Source organism: Typopeltis vanoorti, chromosome 21 (assembly GCF_054136105.1).
Source record: "Typopeltis vanoorti isolate ZY-2024b chromosome 21, IOZ_Tvanoo_1.0, whole genome shotgun sequence".
NCBI lineage: Eukaryota > Metazoa > Arthropoda > Arachnida > Uropygi > Thelyphonidae > Typopeltis > Typopeltis vanoorti.
This window is the reverse complement of record NC_143569.1, coordinates 72509581-72534390: the sequence shown is the minus strand read 5'-3', so window position 1 is coordinate 72534390 and position 24810 is coordinate 72509581. Positions and strand designations below refer to the sequence as shown.

The following is a 24810-nucleotide window of genomic DNA, read 5'->3' as shown; positions in this document are numbered from 1 at the left end:
TTCTGCTTTGTCTTCCTCTTAGCTGTCACTGCCACTTGTACATCATTATTCCACCACCAACCCTCCTTCTGCTCTCTAATCTTTCCAGATGTCTCACCAAGCACCTCGATTGCACAGCTCAGGATTACTTTTGAATTATGTTTCCACCAATCTTGTACACTTTCCAGTCCATCCGAAATCCTCTCTAACACTCTCTCCCTAAAACGATTCCTCACACTCTCATCTTTTAAGCGAAACCACTTAATTCCTTAAATAAATAATAATAAAGGAATTCTGCCATTCTCACTCCACATCAAGACCATTGGATACATGTCAGAAAGTTTTGGAGATACTCCAAAATGGGATTACTCTTGACATTTATAAGGCATTTGATTTATATGTCATGATGGATGGTTTCCTCTCTCTTCAGATTTCCCTGTCAGTGCTGGAGTATTAAAGGACTGTATTTTAACTCAAATTAGACATTAATGATCTTCTTCACTGACTTCAGACTCTATTCATAGTTTAGCTGATGACTGTTAGTGCACTCCATTTCCTCTTCATTTGATAAACTTTGTAATGCACAATCATTCTAAGCTTCAGGATCTTAAATTCAGATTGTTTTTTTGCCATTCTTCATGAACTTCACTGCTACCAAAATTGAGTCATATCTTATTTTTCACAGAAAGATTCTCACTTTGCTTTTTCTTACCTTTGATAACACCTATATCTCTACAGAACATCACATTTCTCTTCTTGAGCTGAACTTATGCCGCTAGCTTTTCCTGGCATAAACACATCACACAGCCTCCAAAAACTTGCTGTCTTTTATTCAAGGCACTATTTCTCTCCTGTGCAACTCTTAATGCTATGTAAATTCCAAATCTGTCCATCCTTAAGAATACTGTTCTCACATTTGGGGTAGTGCACCAAGAATCTACCTAAAAAAATGCTCAATGCTGTCCAGAAGAGGACAGTCTTAGTAGATGACCCCTTCTTTCACAGACTGACTTCAGTCATGTTTCATAGATTCTCTGCTTTTCTGTGTTATACTTTTTATGTAGATATTTTCATGCATGTTGCTCCAAATCTTTCCTGCACTTTTCTCTAAGCATGTAACAAATGAGCATCTGCTGGTCAGTCCCAATACACAAGTTTACCTTCAAACTAAATGAACATCTGGTCATTCTCCTCTTTCATTCCATGTACTTTTTCGTCTTTGGCACAGCCATACCATTTCTCTTAAAAACCACACCCTTCAGCTGTTCAGGAAACAACAGATTCCTTTTTTCCTCCCTGACCCTTTGCTTACAAACAGCACTCTTGTGTTATTGGTTTTGTGAACTTTCATGTGTGAGTTTGATATTAATTTTTTTTTTTTAAATAAGCTAAAAACATGAATACTTATTTAGCTCTCTAAGGATAAAAAAGGCTAAGACAGTAAAATGGCTATTAGATTTGATTCTAGGAGCAAGGAGCTGATATTATATTGGATCTTATTTGAAATATAAGTGGATGATAATTTAAAATGAAATTGTCCACTCGTAACACATCTGTAGGAAAGAATAGGAATTAAATGGCATTAAGATTCTGTTCACAATCCTGCATAAAATATGGGATGGTTATCAAAATTAGAGAACCCATTACTATAATCCACCTGTTTAACAGCTCAACTTAAAATATTAAAATACTGAAATAACTTAAAGTAGCCTGTGCAGATTGTAATAGTTTAAATAATTTTATGTCAAGAGGAAGGTCTTTTCATCAATAATTTTAGAGTTTTGGCCAGTGGATGGAAATTATATTCAAACTAATTGTAATATCCAATAGAAATAAGCAAAATATCTTCTGTCTTATTTTTAAACAGGCAAATTGCCTACGTCATCGTCGTTGTCCGGTAGCATCCTCTAGCAAGAGTGTTGCAGCAGATGAGCAGCTTCTCTCCATTTCTCTCTGTCTGTCGCTTCCATCATTCTTAGATCAGTCCATTTAAGAATGATGGAAATTGCCTACAAAGGACAGAAATGGCTATTTTTATTGGCTAAATGGCTAACAGCTGTTTAGCCAAATTATAAGTTAGCTATTGTAGAGATTCTTATCTTTTAGCTTGTTAATCTAAAATTTTCTTGTTAGACTTATTGATCTGTAACTGAGTAGGATCTCTTAAGATTTAGGAATAAATAGAATCATCTATTTTAGTAGTAAGCAAAGTTTTTTTGTAAATTTTTTATTAGTACAGTGAGAAAAAATTCCATCAAACTAATGTTCCGCCACCCATGGATTTTTTTTTTAGGTAGTTTGACTTTCAAGTTGACTAAACTACTGTTGTTAACTGTTCAGTTCTTTCATTTATTAAGAAAGTTTCCATTTCAGTTTTGACCATTCTAGCAATATGTGTAACTGATATCTAAATAGTCATTTGGATTCATTGTTGCATTACAGTATTATATTGAAGTTTCTTCCTTATTATTTAAATGCATTTGTCCACATATATTAAATGATAAGAAAGAAACTTTTTTCTTTCCGTGCTAGGTGTCTCAGCTTTTATAACACCAATACCAATTTACAATACCTTAGCTTACATTAGTTTTCACCAATGGCGATTTGTCTGTTGTATATAATGGTGTCCATATACAATTTGATATGGAGATTAAAATATATCTTCAAAATAATTAAAATAATTATTTTGAAGATATAAAATTTCTTCAAAATAATTATCTACTGGGAATGTTACATGCAGGTTAACATTAAAGAAACAAATTCTCTTAATATACAATGAGCAGTCGCTCTATTTAAAGTGAAAAATAACCTGATTTTGAACATCATTTGTACAAAAAATCATTTTGAACCAATGATGCTAAAAAACAAACAAACATGGATTTATCAGTTTTTTTTTTTTTTTTTTTTTTTTTCTTCCTTATAATAGTTTTGTACAAAACCATATAAAAAGCAATAGCATAATAATTGTAGTTGTGGTTAATACACCTCTAGTGTTGTCCACTAATCTTCAGTGTGGTGATGACTAGAACTATATTTTAATTGATTGGACATTTTAGATATAATATAACTTTGTAAATGCGCAACCTCCTGAACACCCTGTGAGGGTGCATATCAGTAAATTGATGAGGATGCAACTTTATAGTTGGATGAATATAATATACTTTCAGGTTCAGATATTATTTGTGATGTCTTTACATTTTGTATATTATTAAATTTTAGGTTCTACAGTTGTGTAGAGAAAGGTTAGGAGATTTTATCCACATTGAAGATTATGCAGCTGGAAGTCGTCTGGTAATTTCTTATTGGAGGTATTATATCTTTTTTGTAGATTATTTATAAAGTTATAAATTAAAAATTATCTGTGTTCATAAAAACAACATCATGCCTATGTTTGTCAATTATCAGCTTTATAGTTCCACATAAACTTGTTCTTGACTGAGAATTACACACATTGAGCAACTTTCCATAACAAGACTGCATGATCACTTTCCATGATTGGAGGTAGAGTTTCTATTGTAGTTATGAATAGATCTTCTGATGCCATTACAGATCCAACACTCTCAAACTCCTTGTATCCTCCATCACATGCTGTTTCAGGGTAATTATCCCTTAGTAATCCATCTTGCCATTTGACCTTTCCACCTTCTAATCTATATCCCCATAGTTGAAATCTCCCACGATAATTACTCAACCTGCAGTTATTGTGCTAATCTGTTGATGCATGGCATTGACATCTTCCTCTGGACCCCCCCCCCCCCCCTCAGGTCTCTAGCAGCAGCCAACAATATATTTTGTCCTATCGGTCTCTATCTCACACCAGACAGCCTCAAATGAATCATCTCCCTCACATCTACAGCCATTAACTTCTGTTTTTGTTGTTTGAAGTTCTTCGGATTAACCCTTCCTCCTGCCCTATTCCCCTCTATGTTCTCTGAAAATACAATATCCTTTACATTATATCTCTGTCAACCAGGGCTCATTGATGCTGATGAATTTTGGCCAAGTCAAGCTGACATTGCCAAAAACTACTCTCCTTTCTTTCTGATGCTTCTGGCATTTGTGTACATACATTTCAACATATCCTTGTGCTCACAGTTATTACCCTTGCATAATGTTTTATCAGCCTATTCAGATTTGAAACCTTTGAAAGCTCCCAGCTATTCCCTGTCATTTCTGCACTCACACTCATTTGTCCCTGGGGTGGTCAAAAATATATAGTTTCCCTGATTTTGCAGTTCTAAATTCTTACTGATTTAAGATTTGTTCCATTAGCTGAGTTTTTGATTTTCGCCCTGGTTCCCTGGCAAAAACAATCGGGGGGGGGGGGCTTCTTTAACCGGGCAATGCCCCAGCCTGCATGAAATTCTGCCATGTTGTACTATCATTTTGTATTTTGGTTTAAGCATCCTTGTTCGTTCAGTATCCAGGTGGATACCTAATAGGGTGCATCACGAGAAGGTGAGGATTAGACATTAGGTCAGAAGCCCTGGTCGGTTCTCTGCATTCCTTTGATGTGGAGGTCTCCTCTCAGTTATATAGCTTTGACCGTTAAGCACCCCCTTAAAATCTTAAAACACATCCTTTAAACACATCACCAGAGTTCAAGATCAGTACTATCAATATAAGAAGCCTAAATGGCAAAGAAATGGAGCTAGCTGAGGAATTAGATAAGTACCAGATCGATCGACATAATAGGGGTGACTGAAACAATAAAGACAAAAACTGGTGAGATCTTTCTGAACAATAAATACAAAATGTTGTATTCAGGCAATGCCAATCAAGAAAAAGAATAACCATAGTATTTAACACTAAATACAAGGCTAATCTTCTTGAATGGCGAGCAATATCAAGTAGAGTGATGTGGGCAAATATGATAATGGGAAACTGGACGTTAAGACTTATTTGTGCCTATGATCCCCACAGAAGGTTCTACTAAGGTAGAAGGAATTTTTTGAGGCTTTAGAGACAACGAAAAAGGAAAATTTTCGTTGTCTCTAAACTGACAATGAAAAAGGAAAAGTTGATCCTTGTTGAGGATCTAAATAGCAGAGTAGGAAATGATTGTCACATATACAAAAAATATTTTGGGAAAATTTGGAGAAAACAGCAAAGCTAATAATAATGCAAATACTTGTTGGATTTCTGTTGAGGACATGGACTAGTTATTACTAACACAATGTTCAAACATAAAAATGTACACAAATTCACATGGAGAGAAGAGGCAAGAAATAAGAAAAGTCTCATTGTTGATAGTGATGTTTTCTCCCTTGTGTATCACACCACAGTGTACAGAGGATTTTAAATTGGAAGTGATCACCATTTAGTCTTGAGCAGGATATAACTGAAATTCATATTGAAAAGGAGAACATGTAAGAAAGTTTTAAAGCAAATAAAAGTTGATCAGCTCTCAGATATGAACTGTAGACTAAAATACACAAACATTATTCAAGAAAAAATGAAAGAGTTTGAGAACAGGAACTAAAGTTGGAGATTCAATAGCAAGCCCTGAAGAAAACACTGATTGATTCAGCCAAAGAGGCATGTGGTAAGGTTGTCTGTAAGAATAGAAAAACTTTGGTAAGAACATAGAAAATAAATATCAAGAAGGTGGCAAGCTATTCTGGAGGTTGTTGAAGAAGCTCAGATGTGGAGGAAAGAGTGCTGTAAAAGGAATTAGAGATGATAAAGGGGACATGAAAACAGGAGAAAAAGATATCCTTGAAGTATGGAGTAATGACTTCGAAAAATTGCTAAAGGAAACAAGCAGTGATCACAGCACAGTGATAAAAGGCTTGAAATGTGGAAAGGCAGCAGGAGTAGATGATATTCGACCAGAAATGCTCAAGTATGGAGGTATAAAAGTTTTACAGTGGATGCACTGCATAGTTCAGAAGACCTGGACAGAGGGACGAATTTCAGATGATTCTAGTAGAGCTCTCCTAGTACGCATATATAAAAAGGGAAATATAACTGAATGTGAGAATTGCAGAGGCATTTCATCGCTGAGTGTTCCTGATAAGATATATACAGGTATGTTTGAGAAACGGTTGAGAAGGATTGTGGAAGAGAAGCTTGCTGAAGAACAAGCTGGATTCAGGCCAAATAGAGGCTGTCAGGATCAGATTTTCACTTTATGACAGATAGTTGAGAAATCATTGGAATATAACAAAGATCTGTATTTAAGTTTTGTAGATCTGGAAAAGGCATATGAAAAGGTGGCAAGAGAGAAGCTATTCAAAACACTACGGTTATATGGTATCAATGGGGCATTATATCAAACAATACTTAAGTCTTTATTTGAGTTGTAAGTCAGCAGTTAGAATTGAAGAAAGTACAGGAAGGTAGTTTAACGTTAAATCTGCTGTTAGGAAAGGGTGTACATTATCCCCTCTGTTATTCATTAACTAAATGGATCACATTATGAAGGAAAGTGGTATTAAACATGATATCAAAATTGGAGATGTTAATGTCAGCTCTTTGCTTTATGCGGACGATGTTATATTTCTAAATAAATCTGCTACAAGTCTGCAAGATTCCCTGACTGAATTGAATAAATGTTATAATAGATATGGTATGAAGGTCAGCAATAACAAGACAAAGACAATGAAAATAGGCAGAAACATTGAAAATATCAACTGCATTAACAGAATTAACTCACGTAAATTATTCTTTATTCGTAGAATTTTCACTTGAATATCACAGGCATCATCAGTACAGGTACAAGGCTAATTAAACAATAACTGTTATATTCACAAAGCGCCACCTAAGTAGCTAAGGGTAAATTTCCTAAATTTATTTATTTTTTTTTAAATTTAATTATTTAGTTATTTAATTATTCAATTATAATAATTACATTTGTATTTATTTATTTTTTTTAAATATATAATTAAATATATATATGTGTATACAATTATATGTTAGGAAAGATTTGCTGCTTTATAAAGTACTATCTCGCACAAGGGCGAAAGAGGAAAGACGTACACCAGTGGATCTGTTTAGGTTATGGGAGTGAAGCAATGTTTCACATGTGTCTTTGTATAGTCGTTCCATTAGAAACCGACTTTTGTGAATGACTTTTCTTGTTCCACTTAACTCTATGTCTGGTGTTGATGCCATGTTCTGCAATTCCAGACTGTTCGAGTTCAAGGTACTGGATATACGACTGGTGTTCTTCTAACCGGACCTGAGCAGATCTTCCTGTTTGTCCGAAATGTGATAATCCACACGAGCAGGGAATCTGGTAGACACCTGGATAGCTGAGATGTGGGAGCTTGTCCTTTGGAGACAGGAATGTGGAGATTTTTCTGACAGATCGAAAAGCCACACAGATATTTAGTGGATTTAGTACCTTAGCTTTGCTGAAAGTTTAATTTTCACTAGGTTAGACTATGATAAATTTAGTTTAATCCTTTATCCCAGTGAGAGCAAACAAAGTTTGCACCTGAAAATATCTTCAGGACTGAATATAGTGTTGTACTATCTTACCTGGGTAAGTAGTACAACACCAGGTAAAATAATACAACGCTATATTGAGTCCTGAAGATATTTTCAGGTGCAAACTTTGTTTGCTCTCACTGGAATAAAGGATTAAACTAAATTTACCTTAGCTATGCGTTCACTAATCCCTTCTACATAGGGGATAGGTATACGTGTAGGTTCTTCTGTACTTGAATAGGATGCTGGAGCACGACTACTTAAAGCTCTTTTTATGAAGGACTTCTTATAGCCATTGGATATGAAGGAGGAATTAATATACCATAATATTTTTTGTAAAATTTCTTCTGAAGAACAAAAGGAGTGGGCTCTATGAACTAGTGTTTTTATAGTAATACCTGCCTTTTGGCTGGGACGGTGATGTGATTCAGCGTGGATGTACTGGCCTGTATGAGTCTCTTTCCTATAGACTGTGGATAATTTATAATATATTGTAGATAACCACCTGGTTGGCGAAGAATCAAGAGGTCTAGAAAAATTAACTGCTTATTTACTTCTACTTCTAGGCTGGACTGGATCCTTGGATGAAGTGCATTAATTTTTGAGAGAAACTGTTGTAGTTCTTCTGTGGTGCCCTTCCATATGGCAAAAATGTCGTCCACATATCTGAACCAAATGTTAAGTGCAGGAATTCCATTAAGACCGGTTGTAGACTGTATAGGTTATGCCACTTACAAAATATCAAAATTTGTCAAATTTACTCACTTCTTCGACTAGAATTGCTACATATATAAAAAATTCTGTGGACTTCAGATATAAAATTTCCCATCTGCATCTAGACGATTCAGAGATTATGAATAGTCTAGATGTTGTTTCGCTATTTGCGAATGTTCCGTTGTCGGACAGCATAGAATTATTACACCTCCAGACGTCAAATTATTTGAATTTGTAATAAAGTCCGGTTATTTTTCCTTCAAAAACCAGTTATACCAACAAATTGAAGGGACAGCAATGGGTAATCCAATATCTCCTGCTATTGCCAACTACTTCATGGAGCATTTCGAACAGCGTATCTTTGACAACATTACACCCAGACCTGACATTTGGTTCAGATATGTGGACGACATTTTTGCCATAGAAGGGCACCACAGAAGAACTACAACAGTTTCTCTCAAAAATTAATGCACTTCATCCAAGGATCCAGTCCAGCCTAGAAGTAGAAGTAAATAAGCAGTTAGCTTTTCTAGACCTCTTGATTCTGCGCCAACCAGATGGTTATCTACAATTCACAGTCTACAGGAAAGAGACTCATACAGGCCAGTACATCCACGCTGAATCACATCATCCCAGCCAAAAGGCAGGTACTATCTATCTATCCCAATGGCTTTAACAGGCCTTTAAGGCCCACAACCTTCCAAGCATGCTTGGATTTCGTAACCGAAATACGAGGATAGAATGGTCACTCCTATGCCTCAAGGTATTCTTGGCTGTAGATCCGTGTGTGTTCAAGGGGCCGGTTTGCCTGCTTGCGGGATGAAAAACACCAGATAAACTGGCGGAAAAAACCCTACTGCCCGCGCCCAAGACCGGCTAACTTGGCTATGGCTGAGGAAGATCCTTCAGCTCCTCACGTCTCCGACGGGAATCGAACCTAGGACACTCCTTCCCCAGGCATATGGTTGCGAAGCACAAAGCCACTAGGCTAACCGCGCGGACAGGTACTATAAAAACACTAATTCATAGAGCCCACTCCTTTTGTTCTTCAGAAGAACTTTTACAAAAAGAATTACAGTATATTAATTTCTCCTTCATATCCAATGGCTATAAGAAGTATTCATAAAAAGAGCTTTAAGTAGTCGTGCTCCAGCATCCTCTTCAAGTACAGAAGAACATACACGTATACCTATTCCCTATGTACAAGGGGTTAGTGAACGCATAGCTAAGGTGCTACAACCAGTAAATATCTGTGTGGCTTTTCGACCCATTAGAAAAACTCCACATTCCTAATGTCTCCAAAGGACAAGCTCCCACATCTCAGCTATCCAGATGTCTACCAGATTTCCTGCTCATGTGGATTATCATATTTCAGACAAACAGGAAGATCTGCTCAGGTCCGGTTAGAAGAACACCAGTCATATATCCAGTACCTTGAACCTGAACAGTCTGGAATTGCAGAACATGCCATCAACACCAGACATAGAGTTAAGTGGAACAAGACAAAAGTCATTCACAAAAGTGGTTCCTAATGGAATGACTATTCAAAGAAACATGTGAAACATTGCTTCACTCCCCTAACCTAAACAGATCCAATGGTCTACGTCTTTCCTCTTTCCCCCTTGTAGGAAATAGTACTTTATAAAGCAGAAAATCTTTCCTAACATATATATATTTATACACACATAATATATATGTATACACACACATATATTTAATTATATAAAAAAATAATAATTAAATAATAATCCAAAAGGATTATTTATTTATTATTAAATTTAATAATCCTGTTTTATTATTAAATAAAATAAAATGGGATTTAACATCTCCCTCTTAATTAAATAATTAAATAAATTTAGGAAATTTAACCTTAGCTGCTTAGGTGGCGCTTTGTGAATGTAACAGTTATTGTTTAATTAGCTTCATACTTGTACTGACGATTCCTGTGATATTCAGGTGAAAATTCTATGAATAAAGAATAATTTACGTGAGTTAATTCCTTTATTATAATAGTTAGTAATCAACTGCATTGTGAATGGAGAACTTATAGGACAAGTAATACATTTCTGCTACTTAGGCACGATTTTTAGTGAACATGGTAAATTAAATATGGAAATAGACAACAGAAATGACAAAGCTGGTACGGTAGGAAGTCAACTAAATAAACCAGCCTTGTTGGCTGAGAGGTTAGCGTATCCGCTCTCCAGCGAAAAGGTTGTGGGTTCGAATCCCGCTGTGGGCGTGGCTGTTTGTGAGGTTGTGAGAATGGTTTGTGGCGGTAGATGATGAAGATAGTTGCAATTGGTGGAGAGAGAGAGTTATAGAGTAGGTGTCCTCCCTCGATGAGTCTTTGGACTCCCTGGAGGTGTTACATAATAATCCATTTATATGGAATAGAAGAGAAGCGAGTCAAAACACTAAATTAGCTGTATAAAAGACAGTGAAGACTGTCTTCTATACAGCTAATTTAGTGTCAGTGAAGACTTGACCGAAGACTGGAGACCCCAGATATGAGAGTCTTGAGAAAGATTAGGAGTATGAACAGATGGCATCAATGGCAATTTCATATTAAAAACAAGGATATGAGGAAAGAATTTGACATTGTCAGCATCCAGGAATGTGTTAGAATAGCTAATCTCATGTGGTATGGTCACTTAAACAGAATGGGAGAGGAAAGATTAGCATTCTCTGCTATGTTGGCAGAATCCAGAGGAAGACCAAGATATAGGTGGATTGATATGGTAAAAAGTGCCTTAGAAGATAGAAATATAAGATCTGGTAATGTTGCAGTCTTGACAGGTAACAGACTGATTCGGAGGAAAATTGTAGATAGGAAGTTAGTAATGATGTAAATCTTTTATGTAGTATCATATCCTGTACACCTCTTGAGGGTACATGGCAGGAATTTGATGATGAAATTCTTACTGAACAACTCTTTCTTCAAACATCTAACTCTAAAACCATTCAAATGCAGTCCATCAGGCATATCCAAATCCTTTCGTCCATCAAATTCATTCCATACATCTATGAATTATATACCATTCTCCTGCACAATCTTCTGATTGATGTATTTATCAATAATGCAAAATGAATATTATAAAAAGGCAGTTAATCCTGTTTGCATAGCTTGCTGCATGTTAGTTATGTGTCATCTCTGGTTAGTTTGACTCCAGCTAACTTACCTTCATTTGAAAAGTTCTCATAACAAATATTCATGTCTTAAATTGTATTTGAAATGGGTCTTCCAAAGCTGGAGTCAAAGGTCATTGCTGACTGAGCTGTGGAGGCTCTCGAATTAATAATTTTCCTTATTATTTAGAAAGATCTTACCTATTTTAGTATTCTTTATCCAGTAGCATCATTCATGCTGACATGGTATTTCTGTAACTTGTTTGCTAGCTCTACCTCTTTTACTGTATGCTCCTTAAGTTGACTATTCTCAACAATGTTGAGGTTTTTTCATCATCTAATGTTTCAGTTGAAAAGAATAGATGAAAAGAGTAGAGTTGGGGGCTTGTGTAACTTAGTAGCATTCTACTTACAAGCATTATGCTGTACTATCATGATGCATGCCATTTGTCAACATAGAACTCAGTTTGGTTAGCTACATCCTAAATTGATAGCATACAAGTTTATACTTTCTACATACAGAATGCATATGATGAGGATTAGACATTAAGTCCAGTCTCCAATTGATTCTGCACCCTCTTGCAGGCTGCACAGAACTCTCCCAGTTATCTAGCTTCAACGACTGACAGAACAGTTTATCCTGCTTCAGTGAAATTCTATATTTATTAAGAGATGGTAATGGGCATCTTTGAGCTGCCATCACAAGTGAAAACAGCTGTCTATCAAAAAGAAGGGTAAGTTGTCCAGATATTATGTTTTGGCTGGAAACATACCCAATTTAAAGGGGATCTAAACTTTCTAATAGGTCATTGGAAGAAACGCTCCGCATATGTAGTTTCTTTGTAATTTTTATTATAGCTGAACTCCTCCCAACAAGGTTGCAAAACCTCTGGAATACATTCTTTATTGTGGGTAGAGTTCTTTATATTTTACTTTGGACTTACCAGATGTGAGACGAGATATGTGATATTTTTTTAATTTATGACTTTTAAAATCTGTTCCTTAACAGATTTTAAAATAATCTTAAAATACAAACCAAAAACCTTATGAAGCCTAAACCAACCACCACTATTGTGAAGTTATTTATTGAATGTAAACAGATTATTCTGTTGTGGTTATAGATGCAGATTTTTAGTATTTTAAGATTTGTTGTTGTCGTCTTAAGTGACCTGGGAGTACCTTATTATTTTTTTTTATGTCAGTTCTACCTCTAATCCCAAGCTTATCCCACAGTTGATACTGTGGAATAAGCTTGGGATTAGAGAATCCAGAAACCTTACTCTACAGACCAGATGGAATTTGTTCAAACCACTTCAGACCTCCAATAAGAAGGTTGGTGGTGTTATACTGGGCTATGAATTTTGTCTAGCAGCAGCAGACCTTCAGATATTTTTGCCCCAGTAGCATTCAAATCCTTAGCCAGAAAGCAGATGTGCTATCAACTTGACCAACCAGACTAGCAGGTTCAAAACTGCTATTAGTTAAGGTACAATTTCTTTCTGAAGTTCTGTGTTCAGAATGGCTCAAGCACTGCTTTCTCTCTCTCTCTCTCTCTCTCTTTTTTAAATAATACAAAGAGGATAATAGCAGTCAAATTGGAGATAGTTGCCAATTTATTTCCTCATGGAAAATTTATAATTTAGGAATTGTTATTAGCACGATATACATTTAGGAAGTTGATAACTTTTTTCAGTATCCAGAATGAAACTCATTCTGGCTAATAACTGGAAGAACACATTCAAAATTTTGCAAAAAGATTATTGCAATTATGAGGATACTGCACATACCTCAGACCCAAGGGAGCCATATACCTGTAGGGAACATTCTCAGGTGCAAGGTTAAGGAATGAGGCTTCAGATTGGGTGATGTAGAGATGAGTGAACTACAGACATTCCTTGGAATAGGCAAGCAAGATTATGTCTGTATTTTGTCTTGGAAGGTAAAGCTGTTAGCTACAAGTTCCATCTATGGTGGTAGCCTCCTTATGATTGAAAGTTTTTAGATCTTGGTGTAGCAATGAAGGCAGTTGGCATTGCTGGAATAGCTATACAACTTTCCAGTGCTGTGGATTTACATACTTGTTAGTCATGCTTTAATGTGAGCTTGGTTCTGTGGCTGAGACACACATTTGTCTCTGACATAGAACCAAGCAAACAGATCACCACTACAAGATATCTCGAATTAACCTACTGCACATGTTGGAGAAATGTGCAGTGATGTAAAAAATTTATATATTATGTGAAGTATGCTGCTTTAAGAAGGAAACTATGTTTAAGTTTGAATGTATCTCATGTACTGACCAGAATGAGTAGTCTCACATTAGTTGGTAAATGATGTATTCCAGTAGATCAGAATCAACATGCAGAGCATCAGCATTCACATTAAAACATTCCAGAATTCAGTGTAGCAGATTAAAACATGAATTTGTGAAAAACTTTAAATTTAATAAAGTTAATATCTTTTGCAATGCTAGCATCATCAGAACTAATCTAATGACTGTTGAAACTCTTAATGAATAATCAAATCAAGTTAAATATATGATTATGCTCAAAATATAACTCCTCCAACCTCTTTCTCTCTCAGAATAAAATAAATAAATGGAAGAAAATAAAAATGCATGTGCACATGCTCAAGCATGTGTGTTTATACAAATGATTAGCATTAAATGGTTTATAATCTTAATAATGTCATCATCATCATACGTATCAAGGATTTAGGCCAAGTATGGCCTGTTCCGGCCTTAAAAGTCATCGTTGAATCGTTTAAGAGGACGTCCTGGTTTTCTTTTTCCTAATGGCTTGTACTTTAAGGCTTGTTTTGGTAATCTTTCTGTTTTCATTCTTTGAACGTGTTCCATCCATTTATGTTTATATTTTTTAATTTTTTCCATTACTGGTTCTTGGTTTAATTCTTTCATAATATCTTCGTTTCTTTTGTGATCAAATAGGTTATACTTTGCGGTTTTTCTCATAAATTTCATTTCTGCTGTTGTTAATCTTTGTTTGTCTTTTTGTTTTATCGTCCAGATTTCGCTTCCATACATTAAGACCGGTAGGGCTAATGTATTGTATACTTTTAGCCTGGTTTGTTTTTGAACTAGGTTTGGTTTAAATATAGAGTTAATTACTCCTGTTATTTTTAAATATTTTGCAATTTTTATGTTTATATCTTTTTCATTTTCATATGTGATCATACATCCTAGGTAGTTAAATGAATTCACCTGTTCTAAGATCTTGTTATCTAATACTATTTTAGTTCTTGCTGGATCTTGTCCTTTAAAGGCCATAGTTTTTGATTTTTCCGTTGATATTATCATACCATAATCTTTGGATATCTCATTTAGATTTAAAATAGCTTTCTGTAAGTTATCTTCAATTTGTAATTATTATTTGGTCGTCTGCAAAGAGGAGAGTGTTTAAGTTAACTGTAGGTGAAAGTTTAATTCCTTGATGTAAGTTTTTACTCCATTTTATTATTATTTCATTTAAGTAGATATTAAAAAGGGTTGCTGAGAGGGAACATCCCTGTCGGACCCCTTGGTTTATCTCTCTTGTATATGATAGCTCGTGATTTAATCTTATTTGTATTTGATTATTTTCATATATACTTGTGACAGCTTTTAGGATATTATTTGGTATTTGTCTTTCTTTTAATATGTTTCTTTTAACTTTGTCAAATGCTTTTTCAAAGTCAATAAATGCAATATGTGTTTCTAAATTATATTCTCTTCTTTTCTCTATTATTAATTTTAGGCAGAAGGCTGGGTCTATACATGATCGTCCTTTTCTAAATCCAATTTGTACCTCTAGAATAAAGTTTTCGGAATATTTCATTAGTTTGTTATTTAAGATTCTGCTATATATTTTGTAACATGAATTTATACCTCTATAGTTTTTAGGGTCATCTCTATTACCTTTCTTAAAGATAGGAATCACAATTGCTTTTTTCCATTCTATTGGGGGGATACCAGTTGAGTAAATTTTATTTAAAAATAATAAGTCTTCCTTTGAATCTTGTTCCTGCATATTTATATAGTTCTGAACCCAGCTTATCTTCTCCAGGTGATTTTCCGTTTCTTGTTTCTTTCAGGCTGATTTCTAATTCTTCTTCAGTTATTTCATTTTCATTTTCGTTAATTGTTTGCCAGTTGTCTTTTTTAAAATATTTGTCTGTCCACAGTTCTGTGTAGTAATTTAGAAATTCTTCTAATTTCAATTCAGTGTTTAATTTTATGTTTTCTTTGGTATCTGCATTTAGGTGTTTCAAAATCTTATATACATTGGGTCTTATTTTATATAAATCATGTTCTAAATTAGAAACAAATTTATTCCATGATTCTCTGTCTTTTTCTGACTTCTCTTTTAGCTATGGCTCTTATTCTTTTATATTCTATTTCATCTTCTAATCTTTTACTGCTTAACCATTTGTGATAGGCTTCTTTTTTCTTTTTGATTATTTCTTTGATTGTATCATCCCAGATGTTCAGTTTTTTTCTTTTATTGAATTTTTTGGTCTTTCCTAAGCTTTCATTTGCTGCTGCATTTAGTATCGTTTTTATATTAAGCCATTCTATTTCTATTTCTTCATTTTGTTTTATTTTATCTAGATACTGGTTAATTCTTTGTTCATATAGCCATTGTACATTTGTGTCATTCAATAGTCTAGTTTTATAAACAAATGTTTCAATTTTTCTTTCTGTTCTTGTTACTTGTAGCCATTTAGGTGGTAATCTTAATTTTATTTTAACAAGGAAGTGGTCACTGCTTATTTCATATCCTCTGTGAACTCTAACATCTAGTTAAAATTTTGATGTCTTTTCATTTAATATGAAGTAATCTAATATTGATTTCCATCCTCTTGCTGCCCAAGTATATTTATGTATGTCTTTATGTTTATAGAAGGAATTCATTATTTTTAGGTTATTATAAACTACAAAGTCAATCAATTTTTTACCATTTCTGTTTAGAGCGTGTTCTCCATGTATTCCTATATTATTATTAATTTTTGTGTTTCCAATTCTTGCATTTAAGTCTCCTGCTAAAATTATGTAATTATTTTTATTTATTTTATTATATATGTTTTGTAGCTGATTATAAAAATCAATATTATCCTGTTCTCTTCCTTCTTCTGGGGCATATAAACCAATTATTGTTAAATAGCCTCTATCTATTTTTATTCTAGCTTCTATTATTCTTTCATTCCATAATTTATAATGTTTTAACTGTTTTGAAAGGGAGTTATGAATCCAAATCATGACTCCTGCTTGTGCTCTTTGGTCTCTGTCGACTCCACTGTATATCACATTAAAATTTTCAGTTCTCATAGTTCCTTTTAATTTCTTTTTTGTTTCAGTGATTACTGCTATTTTAAAATTTCTTTCATTTAATAACTGGTCTAATTCTATTTCTTTATATGCTATTCCTCTTACATTCCAGTTTGCTATGTGTATTATATTTTGTCGTTTCCATTTTCGTTTTCCCTTTTCCATTCCAGGGTCGTTTCCCATAGATTCAATCCGATTATCTTTTTCTGTCAGCTTACAAGTATGGTTATGTTCTCCATATCAGGGGACTAGCCTGATGATGGTATAGTTCAGTGGTAGGGCTGCTACCTTAAGGTTTCTGAACTCGCCTTCTTCCGAATTTAAACCCATAGGAGGAATAGGGTATATTGAAGGGGAAAGGGTAGATTATAGAAGAAATATAGTAAGGTTTATAGAGAGGACATAGTTGTAAGGCCAGAAATGAAAAGACCCCATGGCCCTCGAGTACTCTAATAGCACAAGGGTCATTAAGTAAGAAGAGTTGGCTGATAAGGCCTTATAGGAAGGATTAAAGTAAGTGGGTCTTCCTCAAAGTAGAAGAAGGAGAGGATAGATCCAGCTAGGGGTCCATGGGAGTGCCGCTTCCCTTACAATCAAGATGATTGCCCCTTATGGCCCTGTTGGTCCACGAGTCCTTATTCAGTATATTCGGACCACCCCACCATATATATACACACACACACACACGCATGCGCATGTACACACACACACACACATGGTGGGCTCCCCTATCCGCCACCCAGGGGACGCGCTCTCTAGGGGTTACAGGGTCCCCTGAGAGATCTTAATAATGTAACCAAGTTTATTGCTGCAATGTTATGACAACATGTTAGCCTAAAATTTACATTACTTTTCAAACATATAGTTTTATTTCTAGCTTACAGTGGCTACATGGCATAATTAGAAGGCTTGATCAAAAAGTCAAATCCTAGACGATTAGAGTAGAGCTCCATTCTATTAAAAAAAAAAAAAAGTGACACAAAGCTGAATATGAAAATTAAAGGGAAAGTTCTCTACTTACTGAGTATTCCAGGAGAGCATCCCTGAGAAGAAAAAAAAATTGGTGAACATGTTGGTTTAGACTAATTCAAGGTTTGCTAACACAAAGTTTTTATTTTACCACAAATAGTCAAGCAATAATGGGAATATAATAAGGATCCAGTTTAAAAATATGATAAGACATAGCTTATACTTAAGTTGCAAATTTATAATTAAAATTGAAATATTTATCTTATACTGTTATAGCACTGAATTATCACCACTCTCACTCATAGTGGAACATAAATGAGATTACAGGAATACCTTTGTATAATTTTTAAGAAGAATAAAGAAAATTACGTTGACATGTTTAACTGTCTAATAACTGACATCTGGAGAAAGCATAAATGAAAGTGCTCTAAAGACCATATTTTGCAGTTTGTTGCATAGCTTTTAGATAATCGCTGGTGTAGAAAAGGTCTGATATGCTACATGAATTAATGAATGATATATCTCCAGGTGTCATGCAAGATATGACTTCCTGTTTAGTGTACCATGCAAGTTTATAACCACTAAATTATTTCAAAATCTATGATTGGAGGTTATCATCAAGTTAAGGCATTAAAACTGATGACTGGACCATATCATGCCATTCTGTAAAGATATTAGAGAGAAAGTAAGGTCTGATTATCCTTCAAATGCAGTCCATTAGGCATATCCAAATCCTTTCGTCCATCAAATTCATTCCATACATCTATAAATTGTACACCATTCTCCTGCACAATCTTCCACTATCAAGCTTAGTGAAGTTTGTATTCTGATATAGCATGTATTTTGCTAGACAGAAATAGAACTTATTTGAGTTCTTGCATATATCTGCATCTCTTCGTTGATGGAATCTTCTGGGACTAATGTCACTAGGACTACACTCTAAGGAATGGTCCCAAGGAAAATACTTGGAGGATACCTGTTGTAAATGACTGGTCATTTCACCAAATTTCAACCTAATGAAATACTTCTGTGATGGTCTTTAATATTCTTTGAGATTTATAGATAATGCATCCTCCTCCATTTGGGGAGACTAGGATGCATTGCAGACATAATTGCTAGAAATCACACCAACATCATAATTAGACATTCAGGGGATTCATTGGCACAATGGATACTGGTCATATTTATATAAAAAGGTAGCCCAACGTAGTACTAGACAGCTGGTCATAATTCTGTTATATCAGTGTGTATTCATTTTTATGTTACAAAAACTTCTTTTAGTGTGTTGGGTTGGGTGTATTATTTTCCCTGATTTGAATCAATAGTTCTAACAGTTCTTTATGCTTTATATATGATAAAATGGCATTTCATATATATTAAATCAGACTTGTTATATTTATAGGGACCATACAGCAAGAGATAATCAAGGCTTTCGTCTGTGTGTTCAAGTGGATCCAAACGATCCTAGTAAGCCACTGCAGGTTTCCCATATACCACAGCTAAGTGTCAAAGATTCATTGCAAGCTGATCAGGCTATAAAAGTAAGTAATTAAAACTTGCAAGCAAAACTTATTTACTCATTGCATTATTATAATGATCTAGAGCTGAGAATTTCAACAGAATAATACAATCATTGCAGTTTTTGTAATAGTAATTATCTTTAGTGATTTCATTAAAAATCTACTTTTAATATTTGCTCTTCTGCTAAGATATATATGTGAGTAGTATCGTTATCATTTTGTTAGCTTTAACATTGTAATACATAAAATCATATGTGTTTTTCTTTTTATAATTCACTTAAAAAGTATAATTGAGATAATAGCGAAATTTTTTGTGCTTGGTTTTTAATGATTATGATAAATGTTCTAGTGAAATATACAGTATTTCTCATCCATTTTCAGTGACATGCCTGCTTTGTTGCAAATTGGTTTAGATAAGTCATATGATTTTCATAACTCATCTAAACTAGAGATTTCTCCATTAACCCTTGGTGTGTGCACATGCAAGTCTCTGCATAAGACTTGCTCATATAGTCTTACAAAATTATAAGGCAGAGGAATTAATAGAATACTAGCAAAACTAATAAATAATGGTTTAAAAAAACTTTATGAAAGCGGCTTCTTTGAATAGGATGGGAGAAAAAAATAATTCAACACTGCAGGAATCTAGTAATCCTAGTATACAAAACAAGGTTGGTAATTAAATTGTGAAAATAGAGAATATCTTTGCTGTCTGCATTACAGAATCTCTCAAATCCTAGGAAACTCTGAAACTTTTATGTACAAAATTCGTTATGAGAATGGAAGGTTTTAGATGAAATAGATCTGCAATCTTGGAAAAGAGAGGGGAATTTTGCTTACATGTAAATAATTTATTGATATTTTTTGAAGATATTCACAGACTTGACATCATGGTACGTAATGCATGAACTTGACTTCCCAAAGAAATTAATTGCCATGACTAGAGTTGAAGTGAAAGATAAGGTAGGGGAATTGTGATTAAAAAAAAAAAAGAAGCTATTACATGCTTTTATAATCAGAAGTAGACTATATCTTACAAAGTCTTAAAGTCTTACAAAGACGAGTTTGAGTTCTAGGTTATATCGTAGTGTGTAGTGTTCGTGCAAGCTCCTGATAAGATAAGTATTATTTTCAGTTATCGTTGATAAAATTACTTAATATTGCGTAGTTTTGTTTGCCTTGCGTATTTTAGTGCATCTGTTTGTGTGTTTTTGGTGTGTTATAACTTATTATTTGATAAAACACTTATTATTATTGATTAGCAGAGATGAGAATGCTTAGGTGGATGTGCGGTGTGACCAGAAAGGATCATCTGAGAAATGACTATGTCAGGGGAACAGTGAAAGTTACGAACTTAGGAGCGAAAATACAGGAGGCAAGGTTGAGATGGTTTGGTCATGTGATGAGGAGGGAGGACGAATATGTGGGAAGAAGGGTCATGCAGATGGATGTGCAAAGAAGGCGGAAGCATGGGCGGCCAAAGAAGAGATGGAGGGAGCTGGTAGAAGAGGACTTGAAGATGAAGAACTTGGATGAGGTGACAGCCCAAGACAGGAAGGTGTGGAGGAGACTCATAACAAACAGTGACCCCACTTAAGTGGGAGAAGCTGCAGAAGAAGAAGAAGATAACTTATTATTTGATAAAACACGTTGCAAATAATTATGGCACCTGTACGAAGGAAAATGGCGGCCAGTAATGATGGTTCACCGTCTTTATCAAAGAACGGTAGTATAAAAGAAATGAGTCGGTGTACTAGCTGTGAAATGTACGCTTTGTGGAGTGCGGTCGGAGTATGGATAGATGATAATAAAGGATTGAATGTGTGTAGAAAATGTAGGGAGAATGAGGAATTGAAGTGTATTTTGGATCGTGAGTGTGATATTTTTGTCAAACCTCAGAATGAAGAAAATAGCGATATGACAAGAAACGGCAAGGTTGTACATGAGAATTATGAGAGTGTGAATGATAGTATTAATGGTTTCTTAGAGAATAAAAAAGATGAGATAGATGCATTGAGTGAGATTGCGTTGTTGAATGGTGCGAGAGAAAGGGCAAAACAGCAGCTAGAGTGCATGAACAAAAGTCGACTGAATGAACCAACCAATAATAAAAAGTATGATAGGAAAAATAGACGTATGAATGTGAACATGAACAAAATGAAGGATAGAGTGCTGTATGGAGACTCGTTAGTACGAGGTGTGTTAGTAGAGGATTTCACAAAATCGTACCGACCTGGTGCGACCATAAAGGATGTAACTGAGTCTATTAGAGAGCAAAAGGAAAGGGTGGAAGAAATGATTGTTGTGGCAGGTACGAATGATTTGAAAGGAGATAAAATGGAAATGATAGAAGACCTGAATGAATTGTTTGAGGTAGCAAAAGAAAAGAGTGAGAGAGTTAGAATGATTAGTCTTTTGCCACGGTATGACAGTGAAATGTTTAAAAGGAGGGCCATAATTGCGAATGACTTTATGCGTGGGTTATGTATGACGAGTGGTGTGGAATTTGTGGACTTGTGAGTGAGTTTGATGGGCGAAAGGATCTATATAAGATGGATGGCTTGCATTTGAATGGTTACGGTGTAAGAAGACTTGAGAAAGTGTTGCTGAATGTAGTGGATGTGCAAATTCAGGGAAACTAGATTTGTTAAGGGGGGGGAATAGATATACAGTCCTTAGGGAGGCAGTTGAATGTAAGAATGAATATAATATACTAGAGCAAATAAAGACAACAAACCAGAGTGGGATAGTTAATATAAGGCATCAAGGTAGGGTTGGGGCTAATGGGGGTCTTAAATTCATGTACACTTACTAGGAGTATTAGGAACAAGAAGGAAGAGTTTTTGGAAATGGTTGGCACTTCCAGACCACAGGTTATTGGTATTAGTGAAACATGGCTGACTGTAGATGATATAGCTAGTGGGATTGAATGTGATGGGTATAGTGTGTTCAGGAATGACAGAGAGAATAAAATGGGGGGAGGAGTATTGTTGATGATAGCTGATGAGCTACAGCCAAGGAGAATAGAAGTTGAATTGCAGGATAGAGAAAAGAGCACATTTGAGGCCATTTGGTGTGAGATTGTGGCTAGCAGAACAATATACAATTGGGTGCTGCTATAGACCAGGTGTTGGAAAAGATGGTGGTGACAGTATGGACAAGCAAATAGAAGAAATGAGTGGAAGGAGGGTGATTATTATGGGAGATTTCAACTATGGTCGCATTGATTGGAGTGAGGAGAGGACACATGGGAGGAAGGAAATGGATTTTACGATTATTAAGGGATAACTATCTGCGACAGCATGTAATGGAAAATACTAGGGGTCAGAGAGTGCTTGACCTAGTAATTACATCTGAGGATTTGGCTGTAACAAATATGACCACATTGCCACCAATCGGTGAGAGTGATCATAGGGTCTTGACTTGGGAGGTGGCTAAAGGTGTAGAATTTTCAATTAAGACAGGGTACATGTGGAATTATCGGGCTGGAAAGTATGACAAGCTTAGGAGTTTGATTGGCTCAGTGCCATGGCATGTACTACTGCAAGGACTAGAAGTTGATAGTGCATGGGAGGTAGTTAAGAAGTGCTTGCATGAAGCAATGGCTGACTGTATACCTAGAGTCCGAATAATAAATCAAGTAGGAGTTAAATGGATGAATAACACCATTAAGCTTGAGCTGCAAAAAAAGAAACAACTATGGAGGGAATTTAAGGAGAAAGGTGACCGGCAGGCACAAGAACGGTATAAAGCGCAGACCAGAAGGGTGATGAGTGTGGTAAGAAAAGCAAAAAAGGATTACGAAAGAACATTGGCCATGCAGGCTAAAGAGAATCCTAAACAGTTTTTTAGATATGTAGCAAGTAAAAGGAAAAATGTACATGGCAGATGATTTTAAAGAATGCCGATGGTAGGGAGGTAACTGAATCAGTTGAGATAGTTGAGGATTTACTGAGTGAGCACTTTGCAAGAATATATCATCCAGGTGGTGACATTGCAGAAACGAATAAACCAGTAGATTATACGGGAATTGTGGTGAATGAAGAGGAGGTGAGTAGTCTGTTGCATAACTTCAATGTCAATACATCTGTGGGATTGGATGGTATACCAGCTCGTGTAGTACGAGAAGCAGCTAAAGAATTGTCAGTACCCTTGACCATTTTGTTTAATTTGAGTCTCGGGTCTGGGTTAGTCCCGAGCGGGTGGAAGGAGGGGAAAATAGTTCCACTGCATAAAGGTGGTTCCAAGACTGCTGTTGTAAATTACCGACCGATTAGCATATCAGGAATCATTGTCAAGGTCTTAGAGAAATTAGTCAAGAAAAAAATACAGGATTGGATAGATGAAAATGGGATATTGTATGGGGGACAACATGGTTTTGTGAAGGGTGGATCATGCCTCAGTAACTTGCTCACGTTTTATAACACAGTAACGGCTGAACTGGATAGGGGTAGTGGGTTTACAGTGATACTACTGGACCTTGCCAAGGCCTTTGATAGGATACCACATGGAACCCTAATCAGTAAACTGGAGCAGATGGGGATGGATATAGGTTTGGTGAGATGGATAGGAGGGTGGTTGAAGGAGAGATACCAGAGAGTGGTTTATTCAGGAGTGGAGTCAAAAAGACGTCTTGTGGCTATTGGAGTGCCGCAGGGCTCTGTTCTAGGACCACTGCTTTTCAATTTGTTCATCAATGATATTGGAAAGGATTTGAGAGGAAGTGTTCACTTGTTTGCTGATGATGCAAAGTTGGGCAGAGCAATTGTGAGTGCACAGGATGTCAAAATTTTATAGGATGATTTGGATAGTTTGGAGGACTGGGCTAGGAAAAATGGATGTCAGTTTAATGTGGCAAAGTGTAAGGTTATGCACTTTGGGGTGAAAAGAATAGCAGCAGTATATCGCATTGGTGGAACCGTACTCCAGGAGATTGATGAGGCCAGGGATTTGGGAGTGCTGGTGGATAGGGAGTTGAAGTTTAGGGGGCACATTGCAAAAGTGACTAAAACAGCTCACCAAATCACTTGGCTTCTGAAAAATGCTTTAACATGCAGAGACAAACAAGTTGTTGTTCGTCTGTATTGAGCCTTGATAAGACCCCATCTGGACTTCTGTGCCCAGTTATGGGCACCAGGGTTTCTTCGTGATGGGGAGGAAGTGGAGAGGGTCCAGAGACGAGTGACCAAGATGATAGCAGGTCTGTGGAATGAACCTTATGAGAATAGGTTGAAGATTTGTGGGTTGCAGAAATTGGACGATAAGCGAAGGAGGGGTGATATGATTGAGACATTCAAATTACTGAAGGGTTTTTATAAGATTGATCCAGAAGATATTTTTGAAAATATGACTGGTGGTGGGAGGACTAGAGGCCATGCATGGAAGCTGGGCAAGAGCATGGTTGACAAGGGTGTTAGAGCTAGATTTTTTACTTGGAGAGTGGTGAATGAGTGGAATAAGCTTCCAGAGTCTGTTGTGGGTGCTATGACCGTGAATGAGTTCAAGGCAAGATATGATAGATACTGTGTGAATGTTGAATAGTTGTTCCAGACATGATGTTAGGGCCTCCCTCGATGAGTCTGTCGACTCCTTGGAGTTTCCCGGAATAATAATAATAATAATAATAATATCTCTCGTACTCTTTTTAAAATTTCCTTAGAAAAGACTACACAAGAAATTAAAAAAAATAATGTGGTCCTAGGATACATGGATGGTATTATCATTGGAATGATGAAGAAATTT

General features: G+C 35.6%; 1 protein-coding gene across 2 annotated transcripts in view; it reads left to right on the top strand.

The window, feature by feature from the left end:
* The window catches only part of MED14 (mediator complex subunit 14), a 429754-nt gene that overhangs the window by 153751 nt on the left and 251193 nt on the right, over positions 1–24810 (top strand). For both annotated transcript variants that reach the window (XM_090411452.1, XM_090411451.1), the window contains exons 11-12: positions 3199–3287; positions 18951–19089. In XM_090411452.1, the coding sequence (XP_090267578.1) occupies positions 3199–3287; positions 18951–19089 (228 nt within the window). The remainder of the gene's footprint in view (positions 1–3198; positions 3288–18950; positions 19090–24810) is intronic.